At 52.5% G+C, this 16,462-nt stretch overlaps 1 protein-coding gene across 3 annotated transcripts in view; it reads left to right on the top strand.

The window, feature by feature from the left end:
• Nucleotides 1–16,462, top strand: part of PDS5A (PDS5 cohesin associated factor A) — a 239,055-nt gene that overhangs the window by 161,067 nt on the left and 61,526 nt on the right. For all 3 annotated transcript variants that reach the window (XM_075346978.1, XM_075346977.1, XM_075346976.1), the window contains exons 25-27: nt 2,219–2,423; nt 2,537–2,651; nt 2,779–2,911. In XM_075346978.1, the coding sequence (XP_075203093.1) occupies nt 2,219–2,423; nt 2,537–2,651; nt 2,779–2,911 (453 nt within the window). The remainder of the gene's footprint in view (nt 1–2,218; nt 2,424–2,536; nt 2,652–2,778; nt 2,912–16,462) is intronic.

Here is a 16,462-nt window from a genome sequence, read left to right as displayed (position 1 = left end):
CCAGACTTGCTGTCTCAAGGGCCATTTTTCCATCTGAATTCTGCGGCCCTCAACCTGACTGTGTGGCCATTGAGTCCTGGCTCCTAGCGTCCTCAGGGTTATCTCAAGATGTCATTGCCACTATGAGACAAGCCAGGAAACCAACGTCCGCCAAGATCTATCACAGGGCTTGGAGGATCTTCTTATCCTGGTGCTCTGATCGGGGTTTTACCCCCTGGCCGTTTGCCTTACCCACTTTCCTTTCTTTCCTTCAATCCGGATTGGACAAGGGTTTGTCTCTCGGCTCTCTCAAGGGACAAGTATCGGCGCTTTCCGTGTTTTTTCAAAAGCGTCTAGCCAGGCTTCCGCAGATCCGCACGTTCCTGCAAGGAGTTTGCCACATAGTCCCACCTTACAAGCGTCCGCTGGAACCATGGGATCTTAACAGGGTGCTAACGGCTCTTCAGAAACCACCTTTCGAGCCGATGCGGGATGTCTCTCTATCACGCCTTTCGCAGAAGGTGACCTTCCTAGTGGCAGTCACATCACTTCGGAGAGTGTCTGAGCTAGCAGCGCTGTCATGCAAAGCCCCCTTCCTGGTGTTTCACCAGGATAAGGTGGTTCTGCGTCCGGTCCCGGAATTTCTCCCTAAGGTGGTATCCCCTTTTCATCTCAATCAGGATATCTCCTTACCTTCCTTTTGCCCTCATCCAGTTCACCAATGTGAAAAGGATTTGCACTTGTTAGATCTCGTGAGAGCACTCCGGATATACATTTCTCGCACGGCGCCCCTGCGCCGTTCGGATGCGCTCTTTGTCCTTGTCGCTGGCCAGCGTAAGGGGTCGCAGGCTTCCAAGTCAACCTTGGCTCGGTGGATCAAGGAATCGATTCTTGAAGCCTACCGTTCTTTTGGGCTTCCGATTCCTTCAGGGCTGAAGGCCCATTCTACCAGAGCCGTGGGCGCATCCTGGGCATTGCGGCACCAGGCTACGGCTCAGCAGGTGTGTCAGGCGGCTACCTGGTCGAGTCTGCACACTTTCACGAAACACTATCAGGTGCATGCCTATGCTTCGGCAGATGCCAGCCTAGGTAGGCGAGTCCTTCAGCCGGCGGTCGCCCACCTGTAAGAGGGGGCCGTTTTTCGGCTCTTTTTATCGAGGTATTCTTTTACCCACCCAGGCACTGCTTTTGGACGTCCCAATTGTCTGGGTCTCCCAATGGAGCGACAAAGAAGAAGGGAATTTTGTTTACTTACCGTAAATTCCTTTTCTTCTAGCTCCTATTGGGAGACCCAGCACCCGCCCCTGTGCCCTTCGGGCTGTTGTTCTTTTGTGTACACATGTTGTTCATGTTGAATTGTTCTTTTGGTTCATGGTTTCAGTTCTCCGAACATCCTTCGGATTGAATTTACCTTAGACCAATTTATAAGTTTCCTCCTTCCTGCTTTTGCACCAAAACTGAGGAGCCCGTGATGCACGGGAGGGTGTATAGGCAGAGGGGAGGGGTTACACTTTTTAAAGTGTAATACTTTGTGTGGCCTCCGGAGGCAGAAGCTATACACCCAATTGTCTGGGTCTCCCAATAGGAGCTAGAAGAAAAGGAATTTACGGTAAGTAAACAAAATTCCCTTCTTTCTCACCGCTGGAGAAGTCTCTGCTGCAGTCCTTTCACTGCCCAGAGCAGCCCTGCGATGGTGGCTCCCTCCAGTTGCGAGAAGAGTAGCCTGGCATTATCAGTGCAGTACCAGGCTGCCCACCTGCCCTCACCGGCTGTGGCCCTGGTCTCTGCTCGCCATTGAACACTGTGTGAGCAGTGACTGGGGGAAATAGTATCTTAGAGCATAGCTCTGGTCTACAAAGTAAAATGGCGCCTGGCTCCCCCCATAGCGGTGAACTGGCTGCCCATGGGGAGTGCTCAGTTCATAGCGGAAACTGCCATATAGGGTAGGAGATGTGGTCGAACACCCTCCCCCTGTTCTGACATTTGGTGGTGGCCTCTGGGATTAGACCCTGGGCAATCCAGCATTATCTGAAATAGGAGTGGAAATGGTTCTGGCTGGATTAGAGCACTAGGTGATATATAGAAGGGAACTGTGTAAAGCTGCCATCTAATCATGCACAGCTTCACTTTCTATGTTTCTCCTTACTAGTGTATATCTTTGGTAACATTGAGGTGCTGCTATGATAGTATATGATAGTAAGGAGCTGATGGCCGGGGACAATATGTGTTTGTCTTGCAGGATGAATGCTACCAGGTTCGACAGATATTTGCACAAAAGCTGCACAAGGCGCTGGTTAAGCTTCAGCTTCCGCTTGAGTACATGGCTATTTTTGCCCTCTGTGCCAAAGATCCAGTGAAAGAAAGACGAGCGCATGCCAGGCAATGTTTGCTGAAGAACATAAGTGTACGGAGGGAATACATAAAACAAAACCCACTGGCAAATGGTGAGTCCACGTGCGGCACCTAGCGAGCGGCTTATACACCTTCTACTGTAACACAACTCATGACATGTTTTCTCCAAAATATCATTAAAATGTATTGTTTTGTTTGTCCACAGAAAAGCTTTTGTCTCTCCTGCCCGAGTATGTTGTACCTTACATGATTCATCTTCTGGCTCATGACCCAGACTTTTCAAAATCTCAGGATATTGACCAACTCCGTGATATTAAAGAGTAAGTTGCTTGGGTCTAGTTTTTTCTTTTACCTTACCACTTGCGGATGTGTAACATAAAATTAACTTCATGTTGTGACTTTGTAACCAGATTAATTGAGCTGGACACGTATTGTTTCCCACTGCAGGTGCCTTTGGTTCATGCTTGAAGTTTTAATGGCCAAGAATGAAAACAATAGTCATATGTTCATGAAGAAAATGTCTGAGAGCATCAGACAGACTCGCGATGCCCAAGCTCCTGATGACCCGAAGGCAAATGAAGTGAGTACATCCTTAGTATATGGCACTGTCAGCCTCCTTTAACACCGACATTTCTTTGTCGCTCCATTGGGAGACCCAGACAATTGGGTGTATAGCTTCTGCCTCCGGAGGCCACACAAAGTATTACACTTTAAAAAGTGTAACCCCTCCCCTTCTGCCTATACACCCCCCCCGTGCATAACGGGCTCCTCAGTTTTTATGCTTTGTGCGAAGGAGGCACACATGCACGCATAGCTCCACATCTTAGTCAGCAGCAGCTGCTGACTAGGTCGGATGGAAGAAAAGAGGGCCCATAACAGGGCCCCCAGCATGCTCCCTTCTCACCCCACTCTGGTCGGCGGTGCGGTTAAGGTTGAGGTACCCATTGCGGGTACACAGGCAGGAGCCACATGCTGTTTTCCTTCCCCATCCCTTAATGGGCTCTGGGTGAAGTGGGATCCTAATCGGTCTCCAGACACTGGGGCCGTGCTCCCTCCGCAGCCCCTGGGGAATCTGCTGGACAGGAGCCGGGTATCGTCAGGGACAAGGCCCTGCTACTGAGAGGTACTCTGTGTCCCCCTGGGGGACCGCGCATGGAGCGCTTGTGCCATACGCACCGCAGCACTGCTGGGTGTGTTTGTGCGCCGGGGACTACCGCGCCGGCCGCGCTTATTTGCCGGCCGCGCTTATAACTTTAGTCCCCGGCTTTTGCGGCCTAGTATCGCATATTCCCGCCCCCAGGCCTGCCAGTCAGGGGAAGGGCGGGACGCTGCACAGGACGTCAGCGCTGAGGGCTGGAGCATACTGTGTATCCTCCTCCCCCCTCACTTAGCACAGTGGGGCATCAGATTCCCGCACTTTCTGGGGCACGCCCACGGCCCCCTCCTCCCCACAGAACGCCGACAGCCATTCCTGTCAGCACCTCTGACGCGGGAGAGGAGAGACAACACGGCTCTGGGAGGCCCAGGCAGGGAATCTGGTGATCACACAACCGCTTTGAGCGGTCGGTAAGCAGCACCTGGGTGCTGGCCCCACTGAGTGCTGAAGTGTACATATATATATATATATATGCTTATATGCTATACATTTACACTGTACGGTCGCACTGTTGATTTTTGGCTATATACCCTCCTGCATTGTACTCAGAGGAGACAACAGCATGTCGTCCGCAAAAAGCAAGGGTGCCAAAGCACAGGCTTACTTTGCAACCTGTACTTCATGTGCGGCTATACTACCGGCAGGTTCCACCGATCCTCATTGTGTGCAATGCTCGGCCCCTGTGGCACTTACTCAGCCGGAGCCGCTGCCGCTGGTGGCCCAAGTGGAACCACCTGCTACCACTGTCCAGGTGACAGGGACGGAGTTTGCAGTATTTGCTGACAAACTGTCTGAGAGTATGGATAAATGGTCTGCTAAGATACTAGAAGCCTTGCAGTCCAGGCCGGTAACTCAGGCCCCGGGCACTGTTGTATCATTGACCCCAGGCCCCCCTCGGTTAGAGCAGCAAAATGCTCCTGGGGTGACTCATAGGTCCCAAAATGAGGTCTCTGACACGGACCGCAGTCCCAGACCGCCTAAGCGGGCTCGCTGGGAGCTTCCCTCGACTTCATCACACTGCTCAGGGTCTCAGCAGGAGGACTCTCTAGAGGATGAAGCGGAGGTGGCAGATCAGGATTCTGATCCTGAAGCCGCTCTCAACCTAGATACGCCAGAGGGAGGCGCCATAGTGAACGACCTTATAGCGTCCATCAATCAGGTGTTGGAGCTTTCTCCCCCAGCGCCTCCAATTGAGGAGTCAGCTTCTCAGCAGGAGAAATTCCGTTTTAGGTTTCCTAAGCGTACAATGAGTACGTTTCTGGATCACTCCGACTTCAGAGAGGCAGTCCAGAAACACCGAGCTTGTCCAGATAAACGCTTTTCTAAGCGCCTTAAGGACACACGTTATCCCTTCCCCCCTGACGTTGTCAAGGGTTGGGCTCAGTGTCCCAAGGTGGATCCTCCAGTCTCCAGACTGGCGGCTAGATCCATAGTTGCAGTGGAAGATGGGGCTTCACTCAAAGATGCCACTGACAGACAGATGGAGCTCTGGTTGAAATCCATATATGAGGCTATCTGCGCGTCCTTTGCTCCGGCATTCGCAGCCGTATGGGCGCTCCAAGCTATCTCAGCTTGTCACTCGCAGATTAATGCAGTCACACGTGTCTCGGCTCCGCAGGTGGTGTCATTAACCACTCAGGCGTCGGCGTTTGCGTCCTACGCCATTAATGCTGTCCTGGACTCTACGAGCCGTACGGCGGTAGCATCCGCCAATTCGGTGGCAGTCCGCAGGGCCATGTGGCTACGTGAATGGAAGGCAGACTCTGCTTCCAAAAAGTTCTTAACGGGGTTGCCATTTTCTGGCGACCGCCTGTTTGGTGAGCGATTGGATGAAATCATTAAACAATCCAAGGGAAAGGACTCATCCTTACCCCAGCCCAAACCGAAGAGACCTCAACAACGGAAGGTACAATCGAGGTTTCTGTCCTTTCAGCCCGCGGGCAGGTCTCAATTCTCATCGTCCAGCAGGCCACAGAAGAGTCAGACGAACTCCGATTCATGGCGGTCTAAGTCACGTCCTAAAAAGACCGCCGGAGGAACCGCTTCCAAAGCGGCCTCCTCATGACTTTCGGCCTCTTCACACCGCATCCTCGGTCTGTGGCAGGCTCTCCCGCTTTTGCGACGCCTGGCTGCCACAGGTACAAGACCGTTGGGTGAGAGACATTCTGTCTCACGGTTACAGGATAGAGTTCAGCTCTCGTCCTCCGACTCGTTTTTTCAGAACATCTCCGCCCCCCGAGCGAGCCGATGCTCTTCTTCAGGCGGTGTGCACTTTGAAGGCAGAAGGAGTGGTGATCCCTGTTCCTCTTCAGCAACAGGGTCATGGTTTTTACTCCAACTTGTTTGTGGTGCCAAAAAAGGACGGATCTTTCCGTCCTGTTCTGGACCTAAAACTGCTCAACAAACACGTGAAAACCAGGCGGTTCCGGATGGAATCGCTCCGCTCCGTCATCGCCTCAATGTCCCAAGGAGACTTCCTAGCATCAATCGACATCAAAGATGCTTATCTCCACGTACCGATTGCACCAGAGCATCAGTGCTTCCTGCGTTTCGCCATAGGGAACGAACACCTTCAGTTCGTGGCACTGCCTTTCGGCCTGGCGACAGCACCACGGGTCTTCACCAAGGTCATGGCTACAGTGGTAGCAGTCCTACACTCTCAGGGACACTCGGTGATCCCTTACTTAGACGATCTGCTTGTCAAGGCACCCTCTCGAGTGGCATGCCAACGCAGCCTGAACATTGCTCTGGAGACTCTCCAGAGATTCGGGTGGATCATCAATTTCCGTTAGAACCCTGGGATCTGAACAGGGTTCTGATGGCTCTTCAGAAACCACCCTTCGAGCCAATGAAGGATATTTCTCTTTCACGCCTTTCGCAGAAAGTGGTCTTCCTAGTAGCAGTCACATCACTTCGGAGAGTGTCTGAGCTAGCAGCGCTGTCATGCAAAGCTCCTTTCCTGGTGTTTCACCAGGACAAGGTGGTTCTGCGGCCGGTTCCGGAATTTCTCCCTAAGGTGGTATCCCCCTTTCATCTCAATCAGGATATCTCCTTACCTTCTCTTTGTCCACATCCAGTTCACCAATGTGAAAAGGATTTGCACTTGTTGGATCTGGTGAGAGCACTCAGATTCTACATTTCTCGTACGGTGCCCCTGCGCCGCTCGGATGCACTCTTTGTCCTTGTCGCTGGCCAGCGTAAGGGGTTACAGGCTTCCAAATCAACCCTGGCTCGGTGGATTAAGGAACCAATTCTCGAAGCCTACCGTTCTTCTGGGCTTCCGGTTCCATCAGGGCTGAAGGCCCATTCTACCAGAGCCGTGGGTGCGTCCTTGGCTTTGCGGCACCAGGCTACGGCTCAGCAGGTGTGTCAGGCGGCTACCTGGTCGAGCCTGCACACTTTCACGAAACACTATCAGGTGCATGCCTATGCTTCGGCAGATGCCAGCCTAGGTAGGCGAGTCCTTCAGGCGGCGGTTGCCCACCTGTAGGAAGGGGCCGTTTTACAGCTCTATTACGAGGTATTATTTTACCCACCCAGGGACTGCTTTTGGACGTCCCAATTGTCTGGGTCTCCCAATGGAGCGACAAAGAAGAAGGGAATTTCTTTGTCGCTCCTAATTGGGAGACCCAGACAATTGGGTGTATAGCTATGCCTCCGGAGGCCACACAAAGTATTACACTAAAAGTGTAAAGCCCCTCCCCTTCAGCCTATACACCGCCCGTACTGCTACGGGCTCATCAGTTTTTATGCTTTGTGCGAAGGAGGTCAGACATCCACGCATAGCTCCACAGTTTAGTCAGCAGCAGCTGCTGACTATGTCGGATGGAAGAAAAGAGGGCCCATAACAGGGCCCCCAGCATGCTCCCTTCTCACCCCACTCTTGTCGGAGGTGTTGTTAAGGTTGAGGTATCCATTGCGGGTACGGAGGCTGGAGCCCACATGCTGCTTTCCTTCCCCCATCCCTCAATTAGGGCTCTGGGTGAAGAGGGATCCTTTCGGTCTCCAGGCACAGGAGACCGTGCTCCATCCACAGCTCCTCAGGACCATGCTGGATAGGAGCCGAGTATCGTTCAGGGACATGGCCCTGCTACTTTGAGGTACTCTGTGTCCCCGTGGGGACCGCGCACAGCAACACTCCAGCATTGCTGGGTGTGCTAGTGCACCGGGGACAGCAGCGCTGGCTGCATTTGTGCCACTATACACTTCAGCGTCGCTGAGTGTATTTGTGTAGGGGGACTGCCGCGCTGACCGCCGCTGCCATGGTTATCACTGCGGCGCGGCTGGGACTGTTAGTGCGCCGGGGACTTCCGCGCCGACCGCGCTTATACGGCGGCCGCGCTTATAACTATAGTCCCCGGCTTCTGCGGCCTTGTCTCATTCTTTTCCCGCCCCCAGCCCTGCCAGTCAGGGGAAGGGCGGGACGCTGTACAGGTCGGCAGCACTGAGGGCTGGAGCATGCTTTGCATACTCCACCCCCCTCACTCTGCACAGTGGGGCACCAGTTCCCGCACTTTTCTGGGTCACGCCCACGGCTCCCTCCTCTCCTCAGGACGCTGGCAGCCATTCCTCTCAGCTCTGCTAACGCTGGAGAGGAGAGACAAGCTCAGGGAGACCCAGGCAGGAATTCTGGTGCCCACACAAACGCTTTGCGCAGGCGGTAAGCAGCACCTGTGGTGCTGGCCCCACTAGTGCAGAAGTGTATTTATAGTTTATATGATTATAGTCTATACTTTACACTGTATGGTGCACTGTTGATTTGTGGCTATTTTCCCTCCTGTATTGCTCAGGAAGACAACAGCATGTCGTCCACAAATAGCAAGAGTGCCAAAGCACAGACTTACTATGCTGCCTGTGCAGCATGTACGGCTATACTGCCGGCAGGTTCCACTGACCCTCATTGTGTGCAATGCTCGGCCCCTGTGGCACTTTCTCAGCCGGAGCCTCTGCTAGGGGTGGCCCAGGGAGAACCACCTGTTAACACTGTCCAGGTGACAGGGACGGAGTTTGCAGTTTTTACTGAAAGACTTTCTGAGACTATGGCTAAGATATTAGAAGCCTTGCAGTCCAGGCCGGCATCTCAAGCCAGGGGCACTGTGGTATCATTGTCCCCTGGTTCCCCTCAGTTGGAACAACAATGTCTTCCCGGGGTGTCTCATGGATCCCAGGGTGAGGTCTCTGACACGGACCGCAGCCCCAGACCGACTAAGCGGGCTCGCTATGATATCCCCTCGACATCATCACAATGTTCAGGGTCTCAGCGAGAGGACTCTCTGTATGATGAAGCGGAGGTAGCTGATCAGGATTCTGATCCTGAAGCCGCTCTCAACCTTGATACTCCTGATGGGGACGCCATAGTGAATGATCTTATTGCGTCCATCAATGAAATGTTGAATATTTCTCCCTCAGCTCATCCAGTGGAGGAGTCAGCTTCTCAGCAGGAGAAATTCCGTTTCAGGTTTCCCACGCGTACAAAGAGTATGTTTCTGGACCACTCTGACTTCAGAGAGGCAGTCCAGAAACACCGAGCTTATCCAGATAAGCGTTTTTCCAAGCGCCTTAAGGATACACGTTACCCTTTTCCCCCTGACGTGGTCAAGGGCTGGACTCAGTGTCCCAAGGTGGATCCTCCAATCTCCAGACTGGCGGCTAGATCCATAGTTGCAGTGGAAGATGGAGCTTCACTCAAGGATGCCACTGACAGACAGATGGAGCTCTGGTTGAAATCCATCTATGAAGCTATCGGCGCGTCTTTTGCTCCAGCATTCGCAGCCGTATGGGCACTCCAAGCTATCTCAGCTGGTCAGGCGCAAATTGACGCACTCACGTACGTCTGCGCCGCAGGTGGCGTCCATAACCTCTCAAACGTCGGCATTTGCGTCCTACGCTATTAATGCTGTCCTGGACTCTGCGACCCGTACGGCGGTTGCAGCCGCCAATTCGGTGGTAATACGCAGGGCCTTGTGGCTGCGGGAATGGAAGGCAGATTCGGCTTCCAAAAAGTGCTTAACTGGATTGCCATTTTCTGGCGACCGTTTGTTTGGTGAGAGATTGGATGAAATCATCAAACAATCCAAGGGAAAGGAAACATCCTTACCCCAGGCCAAACCAAAAACACCCCAACAGAGGAAGGGACAGTCGAGGTTTCGGTCCTTTCGGGGTGCGGGCAGGTCACAATTCTCCTCGTCCAAAAGGCCTCAGAAGGATCAGAGGAATGCCGACGCATGGCGGTCTAAATCACGCCCTAAAAAGACCGCCGGAGGTGCCGCTACCAAGGCGGCTTCCTCATGACTTACGGCCTCCTCACACCGCATCCTCGGTCGGTGGCAGGCTCTCCCGCTTTTGCGACACCTGGCTGCCACAAGTAAAAGACCGTTGGGTGAGAGACATTTTGGCTCACGGTTACAGGATAGAGTTCAGCTCTCGTCCTCCGACTCGATTCTTCAGAACTCTCCGCCTCCCGAGCGAGCCGAGGCTCTTCTGCAGGCGGTGGGCATTCTGAAGGCAGAAGGAGTGGTGGTCCCGGTTCCTCTTCAGCAACAGGGTCACGGTTTCTACTCCAACCTGTTTGTGGTTCCAAAGAAGGACGGGTCCTTCCGTCCTGTTTTGGACCTAAAACTGCTCAACAAACACGTAAGGACCAGGCGGTTCCGGATGGAATCCCTCCGCTCCGTCATCGCCTCAATGTCCCAAGGAGATTTCCTAGCATCGATCGATATCAAGGATGCTTATCTCCACGTACAATTGCTCCAGAGCATCAGCGCTTCTTGCGCTCCGCCATAGGAGACGAACACCTTCAGTTCGCGGCACTGCCGTTTGGCCTGGCGACAGCCCCAAGGGTTTTCACCAGGGTCATGGCTACAGTAGTTGCGGTCCTCCACTCTCAGGGTCACTCAGTGATACATTACTTAGACGATCTGCTGGTCAAGGCACCCTCTCAAGAGGCATGCCAACACAGCCTCAACGTTACTCTGGAGATTCTCCAGAGTTTCGGGTGGATCATCAATTTTCCAAAGTCAAATCTGACACCGGTCTAATCACTGACATATCTTGGCATGGAGTTTCATACTCTTCCGGCGATAGTGAAGCTTCCGCTGGACAAACAGCGTTCACTACACACAGGGGTACAATCTCTCCTTCAAGGTCGGTCACACCCCTTGAGGCACCTCATGCACTTCCTGGGGAAGATGGTGGCAGCAATGGAAGCAGTCCCTTTCGCGCAGTTTCACCTGCGTCCTCTTCAATGGGACATCCTACGCAAGTGGGACAGGAGGCCGACGTCCCTAGACAGGAACGTCTCCCTCTCTCAAGCAACCAAAGCTTCCCTTCGGTGGTGGCTTCTTCCCACCTCATTATCGAAAGGGAAATCCTTCCTACCCCCATCCTGGGCGGTGGTCACGACGGACGCGAGCCTGTCAGGGTGGGGAGCAGTTTTTCTCCACCATAGGGCTCAGGGTACGTGGACTCAGCAAGAGTCCTCACTTCAGATCAATGTTCTGGAGATCAGGGCAGTGTATCTTGCCCTAAAAAGCGTTCCAGCAGTGGCTGGAAGGCAAGCAGATCCGAATTCAGTCGGACAACTCCACAGCGGTGGCTTACATCAACCACCAAGGTGGGACACGCAGTCGGCAAGCCTTCCAGGAAGTCCGGAGGATTCTGCTGTGGGTGGAAGCCACAGCATCCACCATATCCGCAGTTCACATCCCGGGCGTAGAAAACTGGGAAACAGACTTTCTCAGTCGCCAGGGCATGGACGCAGGGGAATGGTCCCTTCACCCGGACGTGTTTCAGGAGATCTGTTGCCGCTGGGGGATGCCGGACGTCGACCTAATGGCGTCACGGCACAACAACAAGTTCCCAACATTCATAGCTCGATCTCAAGATCACAGAACTCTGGCGGCAGACGCCTTAGTTCAGGATTGGTCGCAGTTTCAGCTTCCTTATGTGTTTCTTCCTCTGGCTCTGTTGCCCAGAGTGTTACGCAAGATAAGGGCCGACTGCCGCCGCGCCATCCTCGTCGCTCCAGACTGGCCGAGGAGGTCGTGGTACCCGGATCTGTGGCATCTCATGGTCGGCCAACCGTGGGCACTGACAGACCGACCAGATTTGCTGTCTCAAGGGCCGTTTTTCCATCGGAATTCTGCGGCCCTCAACCTGACTGTGTGGCCATTGAGTCCTGGATCCTAGCGTCTTCAGGATTATCTCAAGAGGTCATTGCCACTATGAGACAGGCTAGGAAACCAACGTCCGCCAAGATCTACCACAGGACGTGGAAAATATTCCTGTCGTGGTGCTCTGCTCAGGCGTTTTCTCCCTGGCCATTTGCCTTGCCCACTTTTCATCTCAATCAGGACATCTCCTTACCCTCGTTTTGTCCTCATCCAGTTCACCAATGTGAAAAGGATTTGCACTTGTTAGATCTGGTGAGAGCACTCAGACTTTACATTTCTCGTACGGCGCCCCTGCGCCGCTCCGATGCACTCTTTTTGTCCTTGTCGCTGGCCAGTGTAAAGGGACACAAGCTTCCAAATCAACCCTGGCTCGGTGGATCAAGGAACCAATTCTCGAAGCTTACCGTTCCTCGGGGCTTCCGGTTCCCTCAGGACTGAAGGCCCATTCTACCAGGGCCGTGGGAGCGTCCTGGGCCTTGCGACACCAGGCTACGGCTCAGCAGATGTGTCAGGCAGCTACCTGGTCGAGCCTGCACACTTTCACGAAACACTATCAGATGCATACCTATGCTTCGGCAGATGCCAGCCTAGGTAGGCGAGTCCTTCAGGCGGCAGTTGCCCACCTGTAGGACGGAGCCGTTACGGCTCTATTATGAGGTATTATTTACCCACCCAGGGACTGCTTTTGGACGTCCCAATTGTCTGGGTCTCCCAATTAGGAGCGACAAAGAAGAAGGGAATTTTGTTTACTTACCGTAAATTCCTTTTCTTCTAGCTCCAATTGGGAGACCCAGCACCCGCCCCTGTTTTTGTATACACATGTTGTTCATGTTAAATGGTTTCAGTTCTCCGATATTCCTTCGGATTGAATTTACTTTAAACCAGTTTATAATTTTTTCCTCCTTCTAGCTTTTGCACCAAAACTGATGAGCCCGTAGCAGTACGGGGGGTGTATAGGCTGAAGGGGAGGGGCTTTACACTTTTAGTGTAATACTTTGTGTGGCCTCCGGAGGCATAGCTATACACCCAATTGTCTGGGTCTCCCAATTGGAGCTAGAAGAAAAGGAATTTACGGTAAGTAAACAAAATTCCCTTCTTTGTTTACTTACCGTAAATTCCTTTTCTTCTAGCACCAATTGGGAGACCCAGCACCCGCCCCTGTTCCCTTCGGGCTGTTGTTCTTTGTGTACACATGTTGTTCATGTTGAATGGTTTTCAGTTTTCCGAACTTCCTTCGGATTGAAATTACTTTAGACCAATTTATAAGTTTCCTCCTTCCTGCTTTTGCACCAAAACTGAGGAGCCCGTGATGCACGGGGGGGTGTATAGGCAGAAGGGGAGGGGCTTTACACTTTTAAGTGTAATACTTTGTGTGGCCTCCGGAGGCAGAAACTATACACCCAATTGTCTGGGTCTCCCAATTGGAGCTAGAAGAAAAGGAATTTACGGTAAGTAAACAAAATTCCCTTCATTCTTGGCACTATAAAGACTCTTGGCTGTACAGAGCCCATACAAAATTTTTCTGTACCTCAGCTGTAAGTACTTGGCGTGTGTCACTTTACAAGCTCTATGCATGTTGTGTTGTGCCACTGCACAATAATGCTTAGGTTTCTGATTAAGATCTGGAGTTCTGATATGCTGCCCCGTGTATGAGCGCCATATTATAAATACGGGTCCGTACTCCTGATCGCCAAAATGGCACAAAATATTACTAGGACACTTGAAAGAAGGCAACAGAGATATTGTAGACTGAGTCTTATGTGTTAATGAGCTGGGTACTGACCCCATTTCTTGCCAGTCACTACTGTAAGGTCTGGTGACAGGCTGTCAGTCACTGGAGATGTCACTACAGAGGGCAGCGTTATCAGCTGGCACTTCAGTAAAACCAGATGTTTCTTACTCCAGGCGCATGCGTCACACTAGGCACAGGGAAGTACCCAGCATATGACGAAAGGAAAGGGAGACCTTGGTTCTAGGGAAGGGGGAGATTAAACACCTGACCAAGCCTACAGCTGTGCTCCCTCACCACCCTAGGATACCTGGCCGCACCTATATGCCTAGCTGGATACTTTGGCCGTAGGCGGACTCTGAACTGGGCTGAGCGCTTACTCAACCCTTCAAAGCTCTAAACAAAACACAAGGATAGCAAACCAGGTACGGAAGCAACAACGTATCTCCAGATGCCTCAAAAAGAGGAACTATAAACAACAACCAAGTTACTCCAGAAGAATATGAGCCGACTACTTGCACTGAAGACTTCTGAAGAGTAGAGGACAGATCACCAGCACGGAGTATGGAGAAATGAGGGTGTATATATAGACACCAAGGAAGTGCTGATGAAGAGCAGCTGAAAGGGTGAGGAACTCCGCAGGGTCCTAAAGTGAAAAGGCATGAAAACAAAGTAGATGGGATACATAGGATGTCAAATAAATCAAGCAGGAATGGTAGAAGTTCAGGGAGCATATTGTGCAGCCAAACGCTGTGACCTCCTGTTGCTGGACACCACATGACTCACCCGTGACAGCATATTGTGCCAAATTCATTCAGAGGCCCAAGTCTATGAATTATTTTGGTGCTTTTTTTTTGGGATGGCCAGAATCTGAATCAGAACTCCACTAAATCTATCAGGCTGTGGTTGGCCATGCTATCTCTGCTAAGCCCTTAATTAAAACTATATGATTGTTTCAAAAATGAGAAAAATCATTGTAAATCTCTGCAAGGATCTGAATTCAGCACATCCGTCCCTGTCGCGAAGTAAAAAATAACTTTTCTTTATCGTTCCTTTGGGAGACCCAGACCATGGGTGTTTAGCTTCTGCCTCCGGAGGACACACAAAGTACTACACTTAAAAATGTAGCTCCTCCCTCTGAGCTTATACACCCCCTGGTAGCCAGTCCTAGCCAGTTTATCGCTTTGTGTTCAGGAGGTCATACATCCACACATGCATTCTCATCTGATTGTTTGACTTTTGGAAAGAGTTTGAAGAAAAGCGGGTCCATGTCTGGACTCCCGGCATGTCCCTTCTCACCCCACTGTGTCGGCGGTGTTGTTAAGGTTGATTTACAAGGCTGAAGCCTTACATGCCGCGCTCCTTCACCATCCCTTCTGGGCTCTGGCTTGAAGTGGGAGCCAGCACGGTCTCCATGCCTGGCAGGAGTCCGGTCTCCATCCACAGCCCCTTGAGGATTCTGTTGGACCGGAGCACTCATCCCCAGGGACATGGCCCCGCGTCTCAGCAGCTAAGTACCTGAGACGTTTATGTTGGGGGTCCCGGTTCTTTATTGTAAGGGGAGAGTATGCTGTATGTGATTGGTTTTAACTTTTCCGGCGGGTTCTCCAGCTTTTGCCTGAGAACCGTGCCGATGGTGCCTGCTTGTCGGCCTCGCCGCTTAAATTTAGGCCCCGGCTTCGCCGGAGGCCTAGTTTAGTTTTCCTGCCCTCGCATGTCTGTCACTCATGCAGAGGGACAGGTTCGGCTCCTCCCGGCTCCTCCCGGCGGCCGTTCTACACAGGGGAGGGACACTTCCCACTGCTGGGGCGTCCCTCCTTCCCGGCAGGTCTCTATAGCCCTCCAGTTCCCGCTCTTTTATAGGAACGCCCCTAGTCCCGCCCCCTCCATTTCTCAGGCAGAGTTCACTCTGCTCTGGGACATCCTGCATTCTGCATCTCTGCTGAGGTGCTGCGCTCTGGGGGACCGGGCTTCGGGATCTGGAGGGCACACAACACCGCGCTCAGCGGTCTGGTAAGCCACAGCCGGTCTCCGGTTGTGGACCTCTGTATATTCTCCCTGGGGTTCATTCTCTGCAAAGCCCCCACTCCAGCAGCATGTCTCACACAAGGAGCAAGGCTCCAAAGCTTTATTCTGCATGCACTGCATGTAAGCTCCTGCTGCCTGAGCCGAGCATTTATCCACACTGTGATGGTTGGTCTAACTTGGCGGTGCCACAGCCTGGAGTCTCACCCCCAGTGGTCTCTCAGGCAGGCTGCTGCTGCACCTGTGATTGAACCCCCCGGCCTGGGTAGAGTCCTTTTCTAGGTCCATATCCCAGTCATTTGCTGAGTCCATGGGACTTTTGTCCAGGACTTTCATGAATATGCATCAGCCCTCCTCACAGGGTGCCTCTAATACTCTTGACAGAGGACTCCTATCCTCTGACCTCCGTCCATCAGAACTCACGGAGGATTCATCATCTGATCCCAGACCCCGTCCTTCTAAGAGAAGGCGCAGGGTTTCCTCCCCCTCCCCATCCCACGGCTCTGTCTCAAGAGCTGACTCTCAAGATGAGGATGATGCCCTCACTGGGGGCTCGGAGGCTATGTATCCCATCGATTTCTCTGAGGGTGACTCAGATCTTAATGATTTGATTGCTTCTATTAATTCTGTGCTGGATCTCAATCTGACAGTATCAGAGGAGCAACTCTCTTTGGCAGAAAAACATCAGTTTACCTCGCCTAAGAGAGTGAAGAGTGTGTTCTTTAACCACTCCAGTTTTCAGATCGCTGTGACCAAACCCAGAGCCTGCCCTGACAAGCGCTTTCCAAAGCGTGGTTCTGATGACCGGTTTCCATTTCCACCTGAGGTGGTCAAGGAGTGGTCTCACTCCCCAAAGGTAGACCCTCCGGTGTCTAGGCTATCAGGCCGGACCGTTGTGTCGGTGGCTGACGGCACCTCACTTAATGATTCCACTGACCGTCAGATTGACCTTCTGGCCAAATTTGTGTACGAAGCTGCGGGGGCCGCGTTTTCCCCGACTTTTGCAGCAGTCTGGGCTCTCAAAGCCATCTCTGCTTCTCTGGAGGAGAT

This window comes from Anomaloglossus baeobatrachus, chromosome 1, assembly GCF_048569485.1.
Source record: "Anomaloglossus baeobatrachus isolate aAnoBae1 chromosome 1, aAnoBae1.hap1, whole genome shotgun sequence".
In the NCBI taxonomy this organism is placed as follows: Eukaryota; Metazoa; Chordata; class Amphibia; order Anura; family Aromobatidae; genus Anomaloglossus; species Anomaloglossus baeobatrachus.
Note: the sequence above shows the minus strand (reverse complement) of the source record. Positions and strands in the feature narration are given on the sequence as shown.